Raw genomic sequence first — 20039 nt, forward strand, 5'->3', positions numbered from 1 at the left:
TCATCACTATCAAGCCCCACTGGGATGGTAAATAGAGTTAGGAAACTTGACGCTTCCATAAAAGGAACAACTTTCCTGAATAGAAATAGAAAAAAAAAATGGAAGCCTTTCGTGCCGGAGAGTGGTTGAGTTTGAAGAGTTGTCTCGTTGTGGTGCATGGATTTTTTAATGACCCATTAAGGCAACACACGCCACTGTAAACTGATTGAAACAAATACTGGCACGAAACTCTGTGCCAGGAAATGTTGAAGTGCTGCTTTAAAAATTTAATGCAAATTAATTATTTAACAAATCACAGTGATATTTGCATAATTAAGTCAATTAATAATAAATGAAAAAGTTCTAAGCTTGTAATTAAGATGGGACTGTTAAACTAAAACAACCAAGAATGTACTAACCGATGGAGACGCCTGGTACCTGGTGAAAAATGACTGAATTACTTCCGAGATGGAGCCAGTCACTTGGATTTTTTTGTAAAGTTTGTATACGTACTTATACAAGCTTTTCATATAAACAAACAAGCAAAACTAACCGCAATCCAGTGCATTCGATTTTTGTTTAGCAAAATTCCCAAAATTAATCCGAGAAAATGTTCTAAAGAAAATCCAACGAATGGAGTTTTCCAATTAATTTGTTTTTAAAATTCTTACTAAATGCGTCGCAGACCCCACTACTTTAGCTTACTAAGAAAATCAAACTAGAATATCCTTACCGATGGAGACGCCTGGTTGCTGGTACTTTGAAATTGGAATAATTCATATACCAGCTACCTTTGCTAACTGCAAGCTCTTCCTCGTTCAAATAAGAATAAATTCAGCAGCTTACAAACACAATTCTGCTTAAGTCAATCATAAGCAAAGTACCACAGCAATCGCATTTAACTATTAAATATCTCTCGCATATTAAGTTAACACAATGCAATCATTTATCATCCCGATAACCTATTAAGACAAACTATTCATGAACAGACTCCAAAACCAAAGCTTCCCACCTGCAGTTTACTGCCGTGCCGTATGCTGGTATCAAGTGAAAGTTTTCCCTTCCTGTAAATCGTTGCGAAAGTTGCAAAGGTTCAACTCACTTACCATGCAGTGTGCGGTTTTTGGTGTTGTGCAGTCCTGTTGTTGTTTTTGGTTTGGTTTGGTTTCGCTCGGCATAAATCTACTGTGCCAGCTGTTCCACACCAACAATTTTCAATTTCATTCACCAATTATGGTTGTTTTTAAAACCCATTATTACCGGTGATCCATCAGAATTTTTCTTTCCCGTCCACCAGCACGAAGAGGTAGAGAGAGAGAGCAAGAAAGAGCGCTCACATAAAACAAAAAGCTGCTGTTTCACGATTCAGTCCTAAAAACAACCATCACTCCCAGGTCTCAGGTTGCCTGCTATGCCAAACGTGGCGTTTTAGAAGGAAAGGTATAACAACAGCGTACACCGAAGTAACAAAAAACGCTGGGGAAGATAAATAACATTGCCACAGCTTTCTCTGTGCCAGAACAAACGGCTCGGCACGAAAGGAAACAGTTGTGTGTTGGTTCAACACTCCCGTTGGCCTTCCTTTCAATCGAAACGATGCTTTCAATCCACATAAACACACACACAGCCACACAGAGAGACTGGCACAGACTTTGTTATCCCTGTGCCCTTTTTCCCGGCGTGCCCAGCATGCATCAGTTGGTGCGCTCGTGCGCTGATGATAGAAGACTCCCAGCGCTCCGGTCCGGTTGTACGTCGATCAAGATAGTAAGTAATGGCTCCAGAAAACGGAGTCGTCAATCACAATTTCTTTTCCAGCTTAATTGAATCAAACTGTGCCGGGATCGGGGTGCCGTTTTTATTTTTTACTTCCCAAACTTTGAAACGACAAAAACGAGTCAAAGATGGCTGTTTACCTTCAGCAGTAACGAAACACACACACACATTCTAACAATCTCGGCTGTCGTGCTTTCGTGTCTCATTATCGGCGAGCAAAAATCAAGTTCAAACGCACATAATAAAACACATCACAAGGTGCATAAGGTAATGCCCTTTTTGATTCGACCAATCAGCCGAAGAAATCGAGCAAGGCGTGTACTCAACCATCTGCTCCTCCCGGCAGACGGTTCGCATTGTTTGGCAAGTGGTACGAACTCGGCGCTCTCATCTCATGATTGACCGAGTTTTCCATTTCATTTCCGAACAGAGTTTCAATGAGCCACAAGTTATGCTCGTTAGCTCGTTGGTTTCGCATCGGTTGAAGCGATGGGCTTCTTAAGGATATGGCGAACGGCTCGGTAGTGGCACTCGACAGCCTTTCATCAACAATGTTTTGTATTCAGGGCAACACATGTTGAACGCTTGCGGGCAGGGTAGCTCTCTAGATTCTTCGCCTTTTTTTTTCTCCCATGTAAACCGAAGGCCAGGTCCTTAACTATAAGCCTCACATTAAAACAACCTTTTTCGAAGCTATTGCAGTTCGAGTTACACAAAGTATGGGAAAAGTGAATCAAAGCACCGGACCACATGATCACTTCCGGCTAGCGAGGGAAGCAGTAAACAAAGCGAATGAAGTAATCACAAATTACAACCGAAATCCTTGCCTTCAGGCCGTCCCCAACCATCTGTCGCCTCTCGCCTGTTCGCCCAGGATTAACGATGGACGTTGAATGGAAAACAACAGCAACGGGGGAAAAACAACTCTCAAGACCATCGCCATCGGCTCCCTCGGTTTCCTAGTTTTGCCTTAAGTGAGCTCCATCAGTTCGAAGTAAATAGTCACATCCATGGTTCATCAGCCAAAGCTTACATACTGGCACGCTCCCAGCAAGCATTTTTGGTCCGGTAGCAGCATTGAGCACCGACAACCAACTCGACGAATTTACCGGCACGAACTGGACAAACTCTAGCAGGAATGTCGACCCACACACACACAAAATCAAGAAGCAAAAGCCGAATTTCAATTCACCGTGCTGTACGTGCTACGTACTCCCCGAGAGTGAACTCGGTGATCAAATTTCTGCCCAGCAAGATCCAAATCGCCATGTAATCCGTGGCGTGTCTATGGTGCTTCAGTCTACGGTGTACGCCCTCTAATGCTGTGTACACGAATGATTGAATGAAGGGGATAGAAATCTTGCCTTCCCTCCTTCCAAACCCCCTCCGCCCATCCCCTACTGCCTTCCACAACTCCGCAAAGCAACACGACAGCAAGCGACAGTACGGAAAGCTCTCGCCAATACAAAGTGGTTTACCGGGCAGTACCCTGACCCGGTACACGGCAAACGCCAGCACAACACCCCGAGACTGTTTTCCGAATTAGCAGAATGTAATAAAGAGGAAAGGAACGTTTGCTGCTGCTGCTGCTGCTGCTTGGAATGTTGAATCAAATAAACCAAACGAACGCTTACAAACGAACGCGCGCCACACATACCATATCGCATAGACTCGTGCAGCATAATCCAAGATCCGAACATCTTTCGGTCTACCAAAACTCGGCCGGCCTGGCTGGCAGGCTCTGTGCTACGTATATATTTATTCCAAAGCGCTCCGGTGCGCTACTAACGAAAACTGGTGTTATTGCATTCCACGGCTTATTGTGCGGCATTCTTCATCCGGTGAGTGGAAAATAAACCAAACCCCGTGAAGGGTGTGTGTTTGTGTGAATGAGGAAGAGGAACGTGGAAAATCTTCCTGGGCCTGTTCGGCCTTTTCCTTTTTGTTTCTTCCCGGTTGTTGTAGTAGCTGACCGCGAAGGGGAAAGCTAACGTACGGCACGGCATTGCGGCACGTATTTAAGGATCGTGTGATCCTGTTACACCTTACCAATGTTATTTGCTGTTAAACACTTACCATTGCTAGCCCCAGTTGGGAGCCTGTCCCGTTGGTAGAATTTGCCTTGAAACACGTGCAACGTGCGTCCCTTAAATTTTAAGTTATGATTTTTCCTCTTTTTCCGAAGATTAGTTTTAAGTTTAGATCCCCCTCAAAGCAGTTGTTGTTAATTTACTTTCTTCTTGTTTTTGGTACAACAACCTGCCACTTCTGGCTTCCATGTCCTTATGTTAACCGTAGAGGAATAGTCATTGCAAAACATATTAAAAATGCTAGAGATCCGAAGTTCTAGAGATTCCAGCTATGTGGAAGATTCATCGAAAGACTCAAACGTAAGGCTCACAGGATCTCAAAGGACGCTTGTCTTAAGCTTTGACCGGGCAGGGGCCCGAGTGTGGAGCAGAGTATCAATTTAGTTAGACGATTCAGATAAAAAATGTAATCAGCGACATTCAAACGAACATTTTTTATGAGAATCGTATCTACTACAGACTTACACAATCCCCGGAGATCCAGAAGACTTCAGCAAACCTGCGGAAAACAGTATATGCTTTGATACACCTGGAGGTCCTCTACGGGCGCGAGTTCTGGAATATCCTGACAGAGGACGCGAATGCACTTGCCATTTCGACTAAATGAGGCTGAAAAAGTGAAGTCAAACCGATCGAAGATTAGATGCTGGCCTCGACCAAGTGTCCTGGAAACGTTTAGACGATTTGGCCATATCTCTCACAGGGACTCAAAAGAAGTAGCTGATACCAATTGATTCAAGCATACTGCTTAATGCTTCCTTATCTTAAGATAGTTACATTGTATGCTTAAGTCGCTTTGTAATGCTTAAAACCCTTTGACTAATTTATTTTACTTCCCCACAAATGCTACAAACCTAATTCTTAAGACATACGACCTGAATGCTCTGGTGCCAGCAACAAAAAAAAGGCCACAAACCCTCATGAGCTGTGTGTGCAACCATGGCACGTCGAGAACGAGAAACAGCCACAAACTAGCTAAGCTGCACGGTGAACCATTCATCGGGACGGTCGCTCAAAGACCAGCAGAGCAGGATGCCTGTGCTACGTGATGTGGAACAGCAGCCACAAGGTCGGGACAAACTGTGGTGAACGAATTAAGGGAAGCCTTTAAAGGAAGCTGGTCCGCCTTTGAAGCGATGAAAGCTACGGAAGCAAAACTGATTTAAAACTCCGAAGGACCATTACAACATTATGGGCAAGCTATCGGCGAGTTTCCTCAAACGGAAAGAATTAAAGCTATTTCAAGTTAAGTAAGTGTTAGGAGGGATTTTAAAATGGCCAAGTAACCAACACTTAATTTTAAAACCAAACACCAAATTTTGAGCAGGAAACATGACTGAAAACCATCCTTTATTGCTTATCTCGCTTTCCGCTGTATTTTACCATTTCCATCTACCAAAATCATTTTCTTCATTCTTTTTATAAAACCAAAAATAAAAATATGCTAAAATTACCGACCGTGGTGGGAGCGTGGAAGCTAGCATTGAACCTACTCGGAAATAGCTTGGCGAAGTTCTTTGCCTCCAAAGTGCATGCAAATAGCGCTGGAAGCCACTTTCACAAACATGTACCGTTGAATTATGTCAACAGCGTACTGATATAAATTATTAAAACTGACATTTCACGTAAACCAACACCAACAACTTGCACTGCCGGACTGCGTGTGCCCCGTGTCGCTCGCTCTCGTCATCTTGCGTGTGGATACTGTGGCGCGCATCCAGTGGTTTCTTCCGTCCTTCTATTTGGGGGAGGGGGGGGAGAAGAAACAACGAGGAAGATTTGTAAATGCTAACGCAGCCAGACACACACACACACACATTTGCGCGTTCCGGAGGGGTACGTGATGCTTGACAGAACGTTCAACGCGCGCTTCAAAACAAACAACACACAACGAGAAAACGAAACATTGCTGTAACGTTATCCACTGAGTGTGTGAGTGTGAGTGTGTGTGTATATGTGCTGTTTGTTGTTTTGTTTTTCACTTTTTCCCCATCATCGCAAATGCATATGAGCGGAATGCAAAAAAAGGAGGAAACACCACTGTACACTACACTTGGTGAGTTCTGAATGGGTTGTGTTTGCTGTTTTGCGACCGCGAACTCTCATCCTCGGATGAATGGGCATCCAACCACGCGATGGTTTCTATAGTGCAGTTAATCATAAACCATCATCATCAGGTGAAAGATTTGCCTTGTTAGTATGCTGCACTACGGCCACACTCGGGCCACACGGTTCCCATCATCCGTAAGCGTTTCGTGAAATGAAAATCTTTTTTCGCCATGACATGACACTAATAAATCGTTCCAAAGATCAGGGCCGCAGATTCTCACCGGCTTCCCATCTGTTCCGTCTCCAATCTGTTCCGCCGAAGGGTTCGAGCCGCGATACCTTAAAGGGAAGCTTGCCAGCAAGAGCGTGAGAACATAAAGAGCAAGTCGCTTGGAGCGAATGATAAATCAATTAAACCGTTTTTGATTACCTTTGTTCTGACTTTTTCAAGACAATTAGCCATGCCCGGTAGTCTTCCGGGCGATGGAAGGGAAAACCCATTTCGTGTCCTTCCCGTCCTTTCCGTTCGGCCTGCCCCCCCCCCCCATCTTTCTCCCCACTTCCAAAAGGATACGCGAGCTACGGTCGGATGCGTCGGCAACGCACCGCATTAGGCCTCGCGTCTCCAACCACTCCTCCTCCCCACCGTTCCCTGGCTGACATCGTTACGCAATTAGTCGCAAAAGCGTAAACGCTGCCGGTGGGAAATTGTGATTTCATGAGTTTCCACCAAATGGAGCCCAACTCCTCCGCACGCTTACACACACACACACACACACAGTAAGTGGAGACCAATGGGGTCCCCCATCTCCCCCCCCCCCCCACCTTCCTCCAGTTTTTCGAAGGTACAAAAAGGCGGACGGTGAAAACCTGATGACCGGGAAGGGGTTCAATCGGAGATTTTAAGTCATTTTCTTCCATCGTGCCCGGCTGGCCGACCCGTTCCGTTCTGGGCAGCGTCGTCTGCTCTACAGGCCGTTTATCCCGGGCGGCCAACGCAGTTGTCTGGTTCAATTATTCCCCGAAACGAAACGCGGGGGAGTTAAAAGCGGTTGCTGGCGACCGCCCCTTTTCGTCTGATTTTCTGAGGGCCTTCACGATTCGATCGGCGTGGAACGGGTTTGTCGTTTTATTGTCTTTCTTTCTAACAAACTCTGTGCGTGAGAATCGAATTTTATTTTTCGATGGATATTTTTCTTAGTTTGGAATCGATAACAATCCTGGGTTTGTGTCATTTTTTCAATGAGTAATGGAAACTGCAGGCAAATATATGCCCCCCCCCCCCCTTCCCTTTGAAGTAGTCATCGTTTAATCTCGTACTTAAAACGTCGGTTCCGAGGATAATGCTTATCAGAGTTTCGGTAAAATGCATAACAACGAATTAAACGGAATGTACCGAAAAACTGAATGGCTGTAATGGAAATGATATTATTCTTTGGTGCGCACAATTAGTACAATTTCTGGAGAATGGCCATGAGAGCGCCCACAAAAATGTACATTTTCCCGTAGGTGGAAAACGCTTCAAAGTGTACGCATGTAAGCATAAACTATGTTCCTGAAATAGAAAATAATGAGGCTACGATGCACATATTCAACGAAACGGCACGCAGTTTTGTTTTTATTAGCTGAAGATTATGGGAATACGAGGGTTTACTTGCTTTATTCGGAAAATCGACGTTGGTCCTTTTGCTTCCCTTTACAGAGCGGGCATTTTCCAACTCCAACTCTCATATTCAATGTTCCATAAAGGTGCTGCCAAGTTAAGGCATGGATGGTACTTTTCCTATAATTTTGAATCAGTAATCTCCAATGTTTTTGTGTTTTTTTTTCCTGTTCATCACTGTAACTCTTTTACGTTGTCAATATTTAAAACTTCAAATAATTTAGTTTGAAATCCTTAATATATTTTGCCCCCACAAGCGTTTAAATAGAAATAATTGCGTGACAGTTTACTCCTGCCGACATATTATTAGCAAAATCAATTTTAATTTGCACAAAAGGTAGTCACATTTGCAATTGCCAAAACTTTCACACCACTCCAATCAAACCTCCTCCGGTGGCTTGGTATTGTCCTGGCCGTAAGCCAGATTACGACCATTCACAAATTCGTGGGATGGTGAATAATAAATTGCAGTAAAAGCTTTAGTGGGAAAAGAATTAAAATCATCAAGCTAGGCTAATTTTAGCTCGCCTTCGCGAGAGATAGTGGCAAAGCGTGTAAAACGTAATATCGTAATATCTACAGCCGCACTATAATCCTTCCTGGTGCTTGCAGTTTTCCAACAATTCTATTTATATGAGTGCGGCAAAAAAGGGAACGAAAACAAATCAAAAACCAAAAAAACCTACCCCCTCGGGCAATCGTTCCATTCTCCATTGTCGTTAGCGTTAATCGATATGGTATGATCTGCGATGTGGCTGTGCGATGGCCGATTCGAGCTATCACCCATGATCACTAATTACACAGCGGGCCCTGGCTTATCCGGCTGTGGTACGGTAAAGGGAAAAGCTTATACGCTTGCCATATGATAAATTGTGAAAGCATTTCGCGGTATTGCCGATAGCCGTTGGTGCAACATTTGGCCCCAAAAATTCTTCCACGCCATCAGCGACGATCTCCCGGAGATGCAACCAAAAAGAAATCACTCGACTCAAGTTACTGTGGAAAAAGACAGACAGACAGAGAGAGAAAGAGAGAGAGAGAGAGAGAGAGAGAGAGAGAGGAGAAAATGCTGCCCAACCAGACAACGGGGACAATATTATCATCCCTTACACTTTACTCTCTAGCTCTGGCCTTCCACCCCCTCTCTCTCTCTCTCTCTCTCTTCTTTCCTATCTATGCCTCAGGAAGGTAAAATCGATATCCGCTGGTATCCACGGCCCTTGAATTACGCTGGTGCGCTCCTTTATAATAGCTGTTGGCGTTTCCGTTTTCCACACTTCTTCACACACAGACACAGCGACACAGACACTCGTCCGACTCTGTCCCAAAAACGGTTTCACTTCCTTCGCGCGCGCTAACGTTATGAAGGAAGTTTCCTCCACTAGGAGCGATCCCATCCACTCCACGCCAATGATGGTTTCATTTCGTAGCGAAAGCGGTCCTTATCGTTGGACCTGTTCCGACGTTCCGACGATTTTTTCTTCTCTTTTTTTTTCTTGTCCACCAAGTGGTTTATCGCGCTGGGTAAAAACGGGACAAAAGAAGAAGTAGAAGAGGGCCAGGAAAAAAAAACAACCAATATCTTCAAGCGGGATGGCATCTTAATGCAATTAGACGGTCATTCCATTCCGATCCTGCGAAAGATTGAAACCACTTTGGCGATGGCGATGGTTGGCCTGCTGGAACGTGTAAGGTGGCAAGTTTTCCAGCAAATTGTGTAATTTTTTTGTTCAAGTGCTTATCGGAAAACGGACAAATACAATCCCCAGCTTTTTGTTGTTGTTGTTGTGCTTGATTAGTTTGCTGTTAATTTCTGTGTTTCAATTTAAAAAAACAGCATTCGCTAAACGTGGACATTGAGCGCAAACTTCGGATGATTGCACATGTACCGCAGCGTGACATTGAGCGATTGCAGTGCAGAAGCAACGTTAAAAAAGTCAGCTTGTAAAAAAAAAACAGCAGCTATCAGCGTATAAAAGTCCCGTAAAGAATGCACGGTACCGTAGATTGCAAATCTAGATAAAGGGTGGGCTAGGTTTTTCGATTTTTCACTACCGCAGTCCATAAACTACCGCTGACACGGTGCTGGCACACTGACAAACCAGAACAAATAGAGAGCGTGTGTGTGTGTGCACACACACATTACCGGTTTTTGCCTGGCGATGTGCGTCCGTCCATTTGTCTACCCTTGAAAAGGGCGCCATCGTGACGGTTGCAATGTCTGCAGTTCTCAGGAAATGAATGGTGTGCGTGTGTGTTAGTGTGCAGGTTGCCAACAACCATGGCCAGCGATGCAGCAAGCGTATTGAACGACCCGAAACTCCGGTATAAATTCACGCGCGTGGCACCAACTTCGAGAACGAATCACGCGTTCCCCGAAGAAACTCGCCAAGAAACCCGTTTGCACCGATAACGACAAACTCTATGCCAATGAAAAATTGATCTCGGAAATGACAACCTCTTGGCAGCAGGGAAGGTAAGAAGAGGAAGACGCCTTGAAGGGGTAAATAGGTGGTAAAGGGTACAAATTTATTGGTAATACTCATGGGCTGTGCTTTCTTTCCTCTGGTTGACTACCTTTAATCGTGCCTGTACAAACATGTTCAACATTAAATCATTCTCTTCGCTGGGTACCACCTGCTTACACATGCTTCACGTCCACTAAATCGTTCTGGGTAATGATCTACCTACTAATGCTAGCACTTTGGCCGGCTTTACACCGACCCACCCATCCAGACTTGCTCTTGCAGCTTTACCCGTCGTCGTAGACCGGGTGAACTCGAACAGTTTCCCGTGGCCGCCACCTACCAGCTGGACGGGTATGTTTTGCTGCGTACTTTCCCGCAGGCCCAGCTGCTCATCTGGCCCGTATATTCCTGACGAGTCGTCCAACCGCATCCGCTTGGCGTGCGTTTCGTCCTCGGCCAGCAGCTCAAGGTCGATGATTCGTTTGCGACAGTTCGGCAAGCTGCCGACCACATGACGCCCGCGGGTTGTTTTCGGAGTACAAAATCGACCGTAAGTTTCCGCACTCGCTCTTACCGGGCTCCTCGTTTGACCCTCATCATCCTGTCGATGGCGAAAGGGTGCGATCGGTGTAAAACCAGCTCCGGCGACCGGGTGCTTTTCGGGCGATGATTTTTGTAGCTCACTTTTGGGCGTACCCATGAACGCTTCCACACTGTCCAGGGAAATTTCTTCCCCATCGAACAATGGGCTCGGTGCGCTGCGGGCCACGGTTGATCGCACCAGGGCGTCTTCCATCTTCAAAGGAACCAATACAATGAACGGTAATTTAAGGCCGGCGGCAGATGAACTCTTCAACAAGTTGCTGTACTTCACGACGGGAACCGTGTTCGGTGGTTGCTTTAACGTTCGGTGCACTTTGGGAGTTCCGGTGGTAAGCGATAGCGATAGATCGAACATCGTGTCGCTGTACTTTCGCGATCGGAACCGTGTCCTGCCGGTGCTTGTAATCGTTACCGTTTGTTCGGGGGAAGGTGAGTTCTGACTGGGTTTGTTGCCATTACGTATTACGCTCGTTTCGCTCTCTGCTGACACACAAGACACCGGAGAATTGTCTTTATTTGCTGCTTTGCACAGTGCCTGCATATGCTGCTTCATCACAACACTTAACCGCATGTTCGGTATCCACTGGAGACACATCTCACGCACTTCAATCCTTTTCCCACCCCTCACTGCCGTACGTTGATGATGCTGCTCAACACGACGCCAATCGACGCAGATAAACGGACGATTGGCACGTATACAACCGGTCCGTTCAACGCTGAACCTTATAAAACCTAGCTTCCGCAATGCTGTCACAATATCACCAACGATCATGCCCGTATCACGCGACACCCTTTCCAACGTTAGCGTTTCCTCCCGGTTCACGTAAAAGTACGATAGCAGCACCGAACACCAGTACTGCTGGTACGATAGCCGGCCCAAATCGGACAGTGGCCGTTCCGGTGTACCGGGCTTCCGTTCGACCCGACTCAACATGTAGCTAAAATCGATCAGAAACCGCCCGTAGCCCTGCCGCTGGTACTGAGGCATCGTCAGTATGCAGGACACATTGTAGCTCAGTTGATTGTGTTTTTCCTTCGAAAAATAACCCACCAAATGATGTCCGAGGTGATCGCGCTTGGTGAGAATGTAGAACAGGAACGGTTCCACATCGAAGTACAGCGTCTTGTGATCCAGGAACAGCTTCGCCAACAGACACAAACTTTGACAGTACAGCTTCTGATCGTTACCGTCCACTTCGAACACGGAAACATCACCGTCCCGGTAGATCTCCCAGCCCGGTGGATGGCGCAGCGCGCACTTGCTCTGATGCCGGCCAAGCTCGTCGTTCGTTTTCATGTACTTCAAACAAAACTCGCACATGTACAGCACCTTCAGCTTGGCGTACTCCTGCGGGAATGGGCTCGAGTACCAGGTTACGATTTCGTGCCGGCCCAACCGTACGGCTTCCGGTGTGCGGTCCAGATTTTCCTGCTCCAGCTCACAGCGCATCCGCAGCACATCGCGAAACACGTCCAGATCGTCGTCCGTCACACGGTTGCCCAGTTTAAGCCGCATCGCCTCGACACGTCCATCGATCAGGTCGGCTTCGGTGGGTTGGGCACGGTGGAAGCGAGCTTTCCGCGAGTCCGGCCCGAAGTTGGCTGTCCGTTTGATGCTTTCCGCCGATTCGCTGACCCGCTCGTACTGGATACAGTGGCCACAGCGCCAGCTCTCCCGTACCTTCCGGTCAGCCGACTGTACCACCGGTGGGTTCATGCATTGAAAGTGAAATCGACGCTCGCAGCTGGCAGCACACTCCACGACGCACCGCTGCACAGCGCTGAGACTCTCGTTCGCGACGTTGCATCCATCGCACGGTTTGCATTCCTCACAGAACCACCGGTTTCCGCAGGACACTAGCTGGGACAGTGCAACGGCAACCGTGTCGTAACCGTTCACTTTGTTCACACAGCTATCGTGCAGCGATATCCCACAGCGTACGCACGAACTCATCGGTTCCGGCTTCTGTCCATTTGGGACTTTCAGGTTGGGCTTCAAACATTCGATACAAAGTACGTTCGGCGCCGGGTACGCGTTGCGTGCGCTGCTCTGCGTTTCGGCAGTCTGCCCATCGGACCGTTTCACCACGCGATAGATCGTGTCATTGGGTCGCTCTATTGTCCGGATCAAACCACAGTCCACTGCGTCCTGCAGCCAGCCGGCAATCGTTTCCTGGTGAACTGTGTGACGTTTTCGTAGCGCACCACAGATACGGCCGAACGTTGCTACCTGCTTCTGTTTCAGCACCGTACAAATCGCGTCCCGAATCCATTCGCGCCACGTTTCCGCACTAATTTCGTTCACTTTTTCGGGCATTGTCGATAGACAGACGTCCTGCAAAGCTACAACTAGACTGGACTACTGAAGGGCCAAACCATGCTTTAAATATATCTCCACGGTCTCGTGGCTCGTGGAGGCAAAAATTTGGGTGAATAGAACGAATTTCGATTCTAGGTATACATTTTGGAGGTACGTTTGGTAGGAAGGACATGTGTAGTGATCACGCCCATGAACCAGTACCTGGAAATCTCCATTTTAACCGTATCTTCTCAAAAGTAGAGTTGAAATGGTTTCCTTTTTCATTTGGATGTTTTTCCAAGTGCTAACGAAACGATACGGACCATAATGCGACTGAGGCTAGTTCGGAGAATTGGACGTGGACCATTTTTATGTTGAATCTTTCTTCTCCGTGAATAGTATACTCTACTCATCAAATTATTGCACCCCGTCAACATCGACGGCCACTTCGGCTAGCACTTAATTGGATCTCCGGTTCAAGGCTTGTCATTCAGCCATTCCGCGCAGCATACACACTCCTGTAAAGTACCATCACTTCAACGACAATTGAACGACAGCGATTTCTTGTGCCGTTGAGCAGCAACTAGTGCGCTGTGGCGTACGGCGCTTTTCATTCAATTCACACTCCTCTTTCTAAAGGCTTTCACCAATGGTGGGCAAATTTATCACCGCCATATAGCTGCATCGTGTTTCGTCTTAAATGTTTTCCACCCACGGATTTATGACGGCTGCATCCCTCTTCGACAATGGCTTCGTGGTTGACGAATGCGAACTGAACACTTGCTGCATCCGCAAGCGTGTATCGAGCGTTGGTTATATCTTTGGACTATTGTCACGGATGGCTGTGGTTCGGTGCGCGAAAACTTGAACCATCTTCATCTGCCATATGATACCTTAAATCGGTACACTTTCCATTTTCCGTTTTCCCAATTATTCTGCTTCCATAAGCATTACCGTGGGTTTGCTAACACCTGCAATTGTGTTTTATGAAGATTGGACTATAACAATATGCTGCGGGTTGTAAAGTTTTGGCACGAAAATTGTACGAAAGTAATGTGTTTCTTCACACCACGCGTAGAGCGACATGAACGCTCCATTCTGATTAATTTTTTGAACTTAAATGTATCTACCAAATTGAGGTAAATTAAAACTTAAAATAAATTATTGAAAACACTCCTATGTGTTCTTTGAACAATTTCTTCTTCAAGCAATTCATGCCGACGCAAACCATACCTTAAAAACTTTGTAATGCAATGAACCTGATGAAATTTTACTCCACCAACACTCACCAACCGCCATAATTGACCTTTTCATGATGGAAAACATTTTCAAGTGACTTTTTTATGTTAAGGGGGCGTCAAAAAAAGAGCTAACTTTACTTTACTTTCTTTCCAATCACTTACTCTGACTTGAGCAAAAAGTTGAGTAAATTTAGTTTAGCCGTAAGTTTCTTCCCCCGACGGGTGGGTCCCCAAGTCCGGGTGACTAACGACTACGCTCACTATCGTATCTGTCCCGATGGCAACTGCCACCTCGTCTTTTTTATTCCCCCAATGTCTCTACAAAGTTTTGTATGGAAGCTAGGCAGCAAAGGGCGTTTTAAAGACAGCTAACCCACAATGCAGAATGGTTGCATTTGGTTGGTGGTCGCTCGAACCATGCGAACGACACTTACCGTCGCCGTCGTTCAGCTGCACCGCATGGGTCGTGGGAAAGTTTCAGTGCAGGCCAAGTGAACAACAATGATGTGCAATGTGTTACTTTATAGCTTAGCGGGAGGGTGTTAGCCAGTGTGGTGTACGGTTCGTAAAATTCGATTCGATACCCGGTTGGCAAAATCTTCGCTAGACGACTCTGTAATTGTTTTTATCGATCAGTGCGATGGGAAAGCTATTTTTAAGACCTTACGCTGCTCAGCACTTAGAGTTTTGAATTTAGTTTTTGACTCGTCGGCTTTGGTGTCGGGAGTCCGGTTTACATACAGTGCCCAAGATGCAAATCCGGACAACTGCAACGATGGGCAACATATGAGCAGGCTTGTAGAATTTCTTATGAGCAGGCTTGTAGATTTCATCGTCAAGCATCTTTGCTTTGGTATGGTAATCCTGACCATAAAGAGTACTTCTTCTTGGCCTAACGACCTCATGGGTTAAACCTGCAAATTTTGATTTACTAGACTTAATGATTGGAGGCCCGTCCAAATGGGATTTGAGACCCGGTCCTGTCGTGTAAAAACCGGTACACAAACATAAAGACTATCGCACTCAAATTAAGATAATCCCTAGACAATACTGTTTACTTGCACCATAATCCAGATTACATGAAGTGATTATCATGAGGTGATGTGGCTTATAGAAAACTGCCTAAAAGTTTTAGTAACAACGTCGTCCTTCTGATCTAAATTTGAAATCGCCTCCAAAATCAACACCATTTCAAGCCCGTTATAGTCCATCGGCCCCAAAGTCGAAGGATTGTTTGATCAGAAGGAAACCTGGCTATCTTAATAAGGTATTAGGCGAATAATCCATGGTCCTAATAAGATTAGATCTCTGATCAAGTCTGCTGTTATCGTAAGCCGCACCAGTTACAAAATTCCTTACGCAGCATCGAAACTAACAACCTTCAAAATTTTATACTCTCAATTCTGCTTCCACAATTCCATTAACTTTGCTAGCTCCACGCAAATTTGTTCCAAAATTTTTTTTAATTATTTTTTTTTATATCGGCCACAACACAAAACCCCACTCTTCTGCTGTATGGTGTTTCGATCACCCTAATCAGATATTCTCGTCGTTCATACAGAGACAGAGAGAGAGAGAGAGAGAAACCTCTCCAGCACTCCACCAGGATTACAAGTACCGTACTTCAGCCGCAGACGACAGCCGCAGGCAAATTGCGTATACTCCACAGAACAGGAGCAAGAATAAGAAGAAGACCAGCAAAAAAAAACAACTCCAACATCCAACCAATCGGAACGGATTTGAATATTGGATGAGAAAATAATTACTCTGTCGCAGGCGAACGTTTTCGTCCATTCATAACTGTATGCGGAACAAAAGTGAATTGAAAGAAAACTGGCAGCCGCTGGAAGCTTACGATTACGTTTCCGTACGCCACAAACCGAAACCCACACAGTTCTTCATGGTGATCGTTTCCCAGATTGTTGAGCCGGCACACTACCATACCGGGACAGAGATACAACGACGGCGGCAGAACGAAAAATACAATGACAAGCAACAATAATCCCTGTCAGTATAGCCGGGAACTGCCATCGGCTATCGTAGTAGTTCAACTAGGAGATGGAATTCACTCCTGGGAACATTCCCCGGGTACAACTCATGTCCCTCCATTCCTTCTTCTGATGGTATGAAGATTCTATTTCTTGACAGGACTTTCTTTTTTTGCCTTGCTGTAGTTCCTGCTACATACAGTGCTGCAGACGTACTTCAAGTGCCTCGGCGAGCATATTTCATTTCTCTCGCCCTGTCATGAATAATTGCAAAGCTGCTTTGCCTTTAATATGGCGCCGGGTAAGATGGTGAATGTCTCCTTCCCCCCCATTTTGGCGATACATCGATCGCAAGTCAAGTCAAACAGTGTGATGGAGAAAAGTTCAGTTTGAGCTTTCCACCTGCTAAGACTCTTTTTTCCGCTCTCTCTCTCTCTCTCGGCACATCGACGAAACCAATCAAGTTGAAAGTTTAAGGGTGCTTCGGACCCTTCACAGTTTCAAACCGTTTCACGCCGCCGTCTTTCCTGGAACAGTTCAGGATCTGTATCCTGGAGGAAAAATGATCAGAATTTTTGCCCTACGTCGGCGATAAGGATATGGGTAGAGCGGTTCTACGGACTTTCGCCAAGCGAAAGCGAAAAGCGCTTTAATGTCGTTACGGTTCGCATGCACTACTCTGGCTTTGTTGGTCTTTTCACGGTTCACTATTTCCTTTCCGCTAAAGTCAAAGGTACTAATACCGAGCCCATTAACGATCTGCCGAGCCCAACGGATAGCAAACAGGCGTAGCAGCAAAAGGCCGAACCGAAGCGACCACACTCGTATCGGGTTACAGGCTACGCGCTCAGGGGAATGGGCGTGGAACCGACCAGACCGTGCAAATGAATCCCTAATAATCATCCGCGAAAGCTGATTGTGTTTTAATAATGCCGACGATGTCGTGTTTCTGATAGGGCACCGAGTATTTCCGTGTACCCAATTTCTACCACGGTTCCGATAAACTAACGACCACATAAACGCTTGTTTTTCGCTTTACTTGTCCATGGTATTTGTGTATGTGTTGTCAGCAAATTTAATTTACAAAAAAGCGTTTCTAGTACTTGAACCTATCATAAAGCTTTCAATGCTCACAAAATAGGCGAAACCTCTCAATTGGTTTTCAGTAATTACCGACAAGTAATACGAAATGTATATTTATCAAATTTTTTAACCCAAAGTTATAACAAAAATAGCAATACGTCCTTTATGAATAAAAGAAAAAGAAAAAAATAAGCTTCTTTGGGCGTAACAAGGCTCCACTAAGGCACTATAAACAAATAAATAAATAAATAAATAGAATTATTCCGCAAAATTAATATAATAATGATGAATATCCAAAACTTCATTGATGCAACTGCCTATAAAACATTTCCCAAAAAGCACACCACAAAATCACAACCCCCTGGACCAGCTGGAATAATGGGGCTCCAAGGGGCTGGAGCTTCCTGTGTCTCGCTGCGCCTGTTTTGTATCGTATTTACAAGCCATAATTGAATTTATGGAGAAACCTTCAACGGGTTCGACTAACACCTTCGAATCCCAAAGCCCGGCCCAAGTGGCGATGCCTGCGACCTGTTGCTACTTGCCAGCCGGCGCTGCACATTACATGCCCCCGGTCACGGTAACACGACCGCAGCTGAGCTGAGCCGGCCCGATGTCACTGCTGCTGCCCGGTGTTGATTGTTCGGGGCGCTCGATATTATCGGGCGGCCGACCGGCTTCCCGTACGGAGATGCGTACATGATGCGAGGAGATTAAATTTCTTAACTGAGTTTGTTGTCCTACCTAAGTGAATCGGCGCTCTGTAACGCACGGCCCGTAATGGAAAGTGTAGCGTAAAGTTGTTATGCAGCCTGCATTGCACTGCATGGGCCATGGAAGAGCGTGGCTGGTGACGGGTGACGTTTCCCAACCGGCACGCAAATGGGACTACCAGCTTGGGCAGACGTAAACGTGTAGCAAAATACACTTTATCTTAATCAAATTCAATTTCAACCCATGGTACCATGCAGCGCTAATGTTATTTGCGCTGTAACGGACGATAACTACTCGTCTGGGAAGGATACAGTGTGTGCGCGCGTGTGTGTGTGTGTGTGTGTGGGGAGCTTCAAACCGTACAGCACTCAACCTTGCGACTATCGCAGTCCTAGCATAGCATCACATTTCCAATAACGCTAAAGTTTTCCCTGCTAAAAGTCTCCTCCAGTAGGCAAAGGCAAGTTATACTCAAGGTTCGTTGGTGGCTTTTAAGTCGTCTGCACTACTATGGTTGAAAGTTTTGCAAATTTATATTTGATAGTTTCGCTCACTTAATAACTTAACCCACACATGCACATACACACACACACACACACAATAATCCATAACTCTTTACCTTAGTCCGCTAAAATGAAAAATGAAAAAAAAAAAATGAATCCCTGTGCACGGGAAAAGAAACGACAATCAATAGGAGAAAATCGATATTCCGGTAAATCAAGAATTTAATCCATCGGAACAAGAACGAACCATATCGGAAAAAGGCGAAAGGGAGCGGGGCGGGTAACGAGCGGGAACGGAATCAATTTTTCATTGAAACATCAAACCGAGCTTGTTACCGGTCGCTCGTAAGGAATCCGCATCACCGGCTGGAAGATGCACAACGGCACACCTTACCCGTCCCAGGGTTCGTATTGATCAGATTCGAAATGCCATATGAAAGGATTCGGTCGCATTTCACCGCAAGACCAGGGACATCGTGCCAAACCCGGCGAAAGGCACACCAGTTGCTCCGGAGCGAGTGGACGGAGTTCAATTCAGCCCCGTTCGAGGACATGTTGTTTTCCTCCCTTCTCTCTGTGTGTGCAAGCTTAGTGTGAGAAACCGACGGAACAAAGCCGTAACCCTGCAAGAAGGTGTGGTGGTTGATTGATCCGGATTTTCACATCAAGTTTTCTGTTTCACAACCAACAACAACAAAAAAAAAACAGCCAAGCGATAAGAAATAGGACGATAGGAGACGGAAAGTGGCCGGAAGGGATGTCGTAAGTCAGTGGTAAACGATGAAAAGTTGTTTTGAACGATGCATGCTGCTCACCGGGCCAAGATCGTTATCCTTTTGTTGTGCAGGCTGAATCGTATCTAAGGTGGGTAAGGGGACCCACCCATGATGTACCTATGGCGATATCTAGGAAAGATACAAACGGTTCCTACCAAGAAATGGCAATCGCACACACACACAGCAACAATTCAATCGTAAGTTAACGATGGACAGTTTGGAAACTGTAGCCTGTCGCACGTTCAGCACAAGCAGAGAGAAAATGGCTATTTTTCATAGCGTTCACAGGAATGGAAGACGACTGGGGTTTATTTTTTTCTTTTTTCGCTGGTGTACAGAAATAGTTCATCTTTTCTATTTGAGGATCAATGGTAAGAGTTATTGCTGTCGGTAACAATCAGTGATATCACTTCTACGAATGGAGTTACGTGAGGATAATATTTTCCGTGCGCTTCTACTGATTGCAAGGCGTGATATTGAATCGATAAACATACGTTATTTTTAATATTTATTTTAAATTTAAAAAATAAAGGATTTAGGAAAAAATGGTTATGATATGGATTAGCAAAATTCAACCATCGGCAGCCACGTATCCACATTTAAAACACAATCATCAAATATGACAATACAAGTGCCAGATCTCTTAGTCGCGATATAAGAGGAGGTAGGATAAGTCTCCCTTCATTTACGTTGGGCAGGTCATTTCCTTCTCCGATCCTTCATGAAAGAAAGTGGTGTTAAAATACCCACAATAAACAGGTTAAGAAGAGTTTACAACCTACCTGTGCCTGATTTCCAATAATGGTC

The 20039-nt window shown here is 45.6% G+C and overlaps 1 protein-coding gene across 1 annotated transcript; it reads right to left on the reverse strand.

Annotated features, from left to right (window-relative positions):
* Positions 1-10218: 10218 nt before the first annotated feature.
* On the reverse strand, positions 10219-12945 carry LOC118502436 (histone acetyltransferase KAT6B-like). The gene has a single exon (XM_036034664.1). It carries the CDS (start codon positions 12943-12945, stop codon positions 10219-10221), a length of 2727 nt encoding a protein of 908 aa, XP_035890557.1.
* Between the last annotated feature and the right edge of the window lie 7094 nt (positions 12946-20039).

This window comes from Anopheles stephensi, chromosome 2, assembly GCF_013141755.1.
Source record: "Anopheles stephensi strain Indian chromosome 2, UCI_ANSTEP_V1.0, whole genome shotgun sequence".
Lineage (NCBI taxonomy): Eukaryota > Metazoa > Arthropoda > Insecta > Diptera > Culicidae > Anopheles > Anopheles stephensi.

Excerpts from the sequence above, each read along its gene's own strand:
- LOC118502436 (XM_036034664.1), bottom strand. The coding sequence starts at position 12,945 with ATGCCCGAAAAAGTGAACGAAATTAGTGCGGAAACGTGGCGCGAATGG.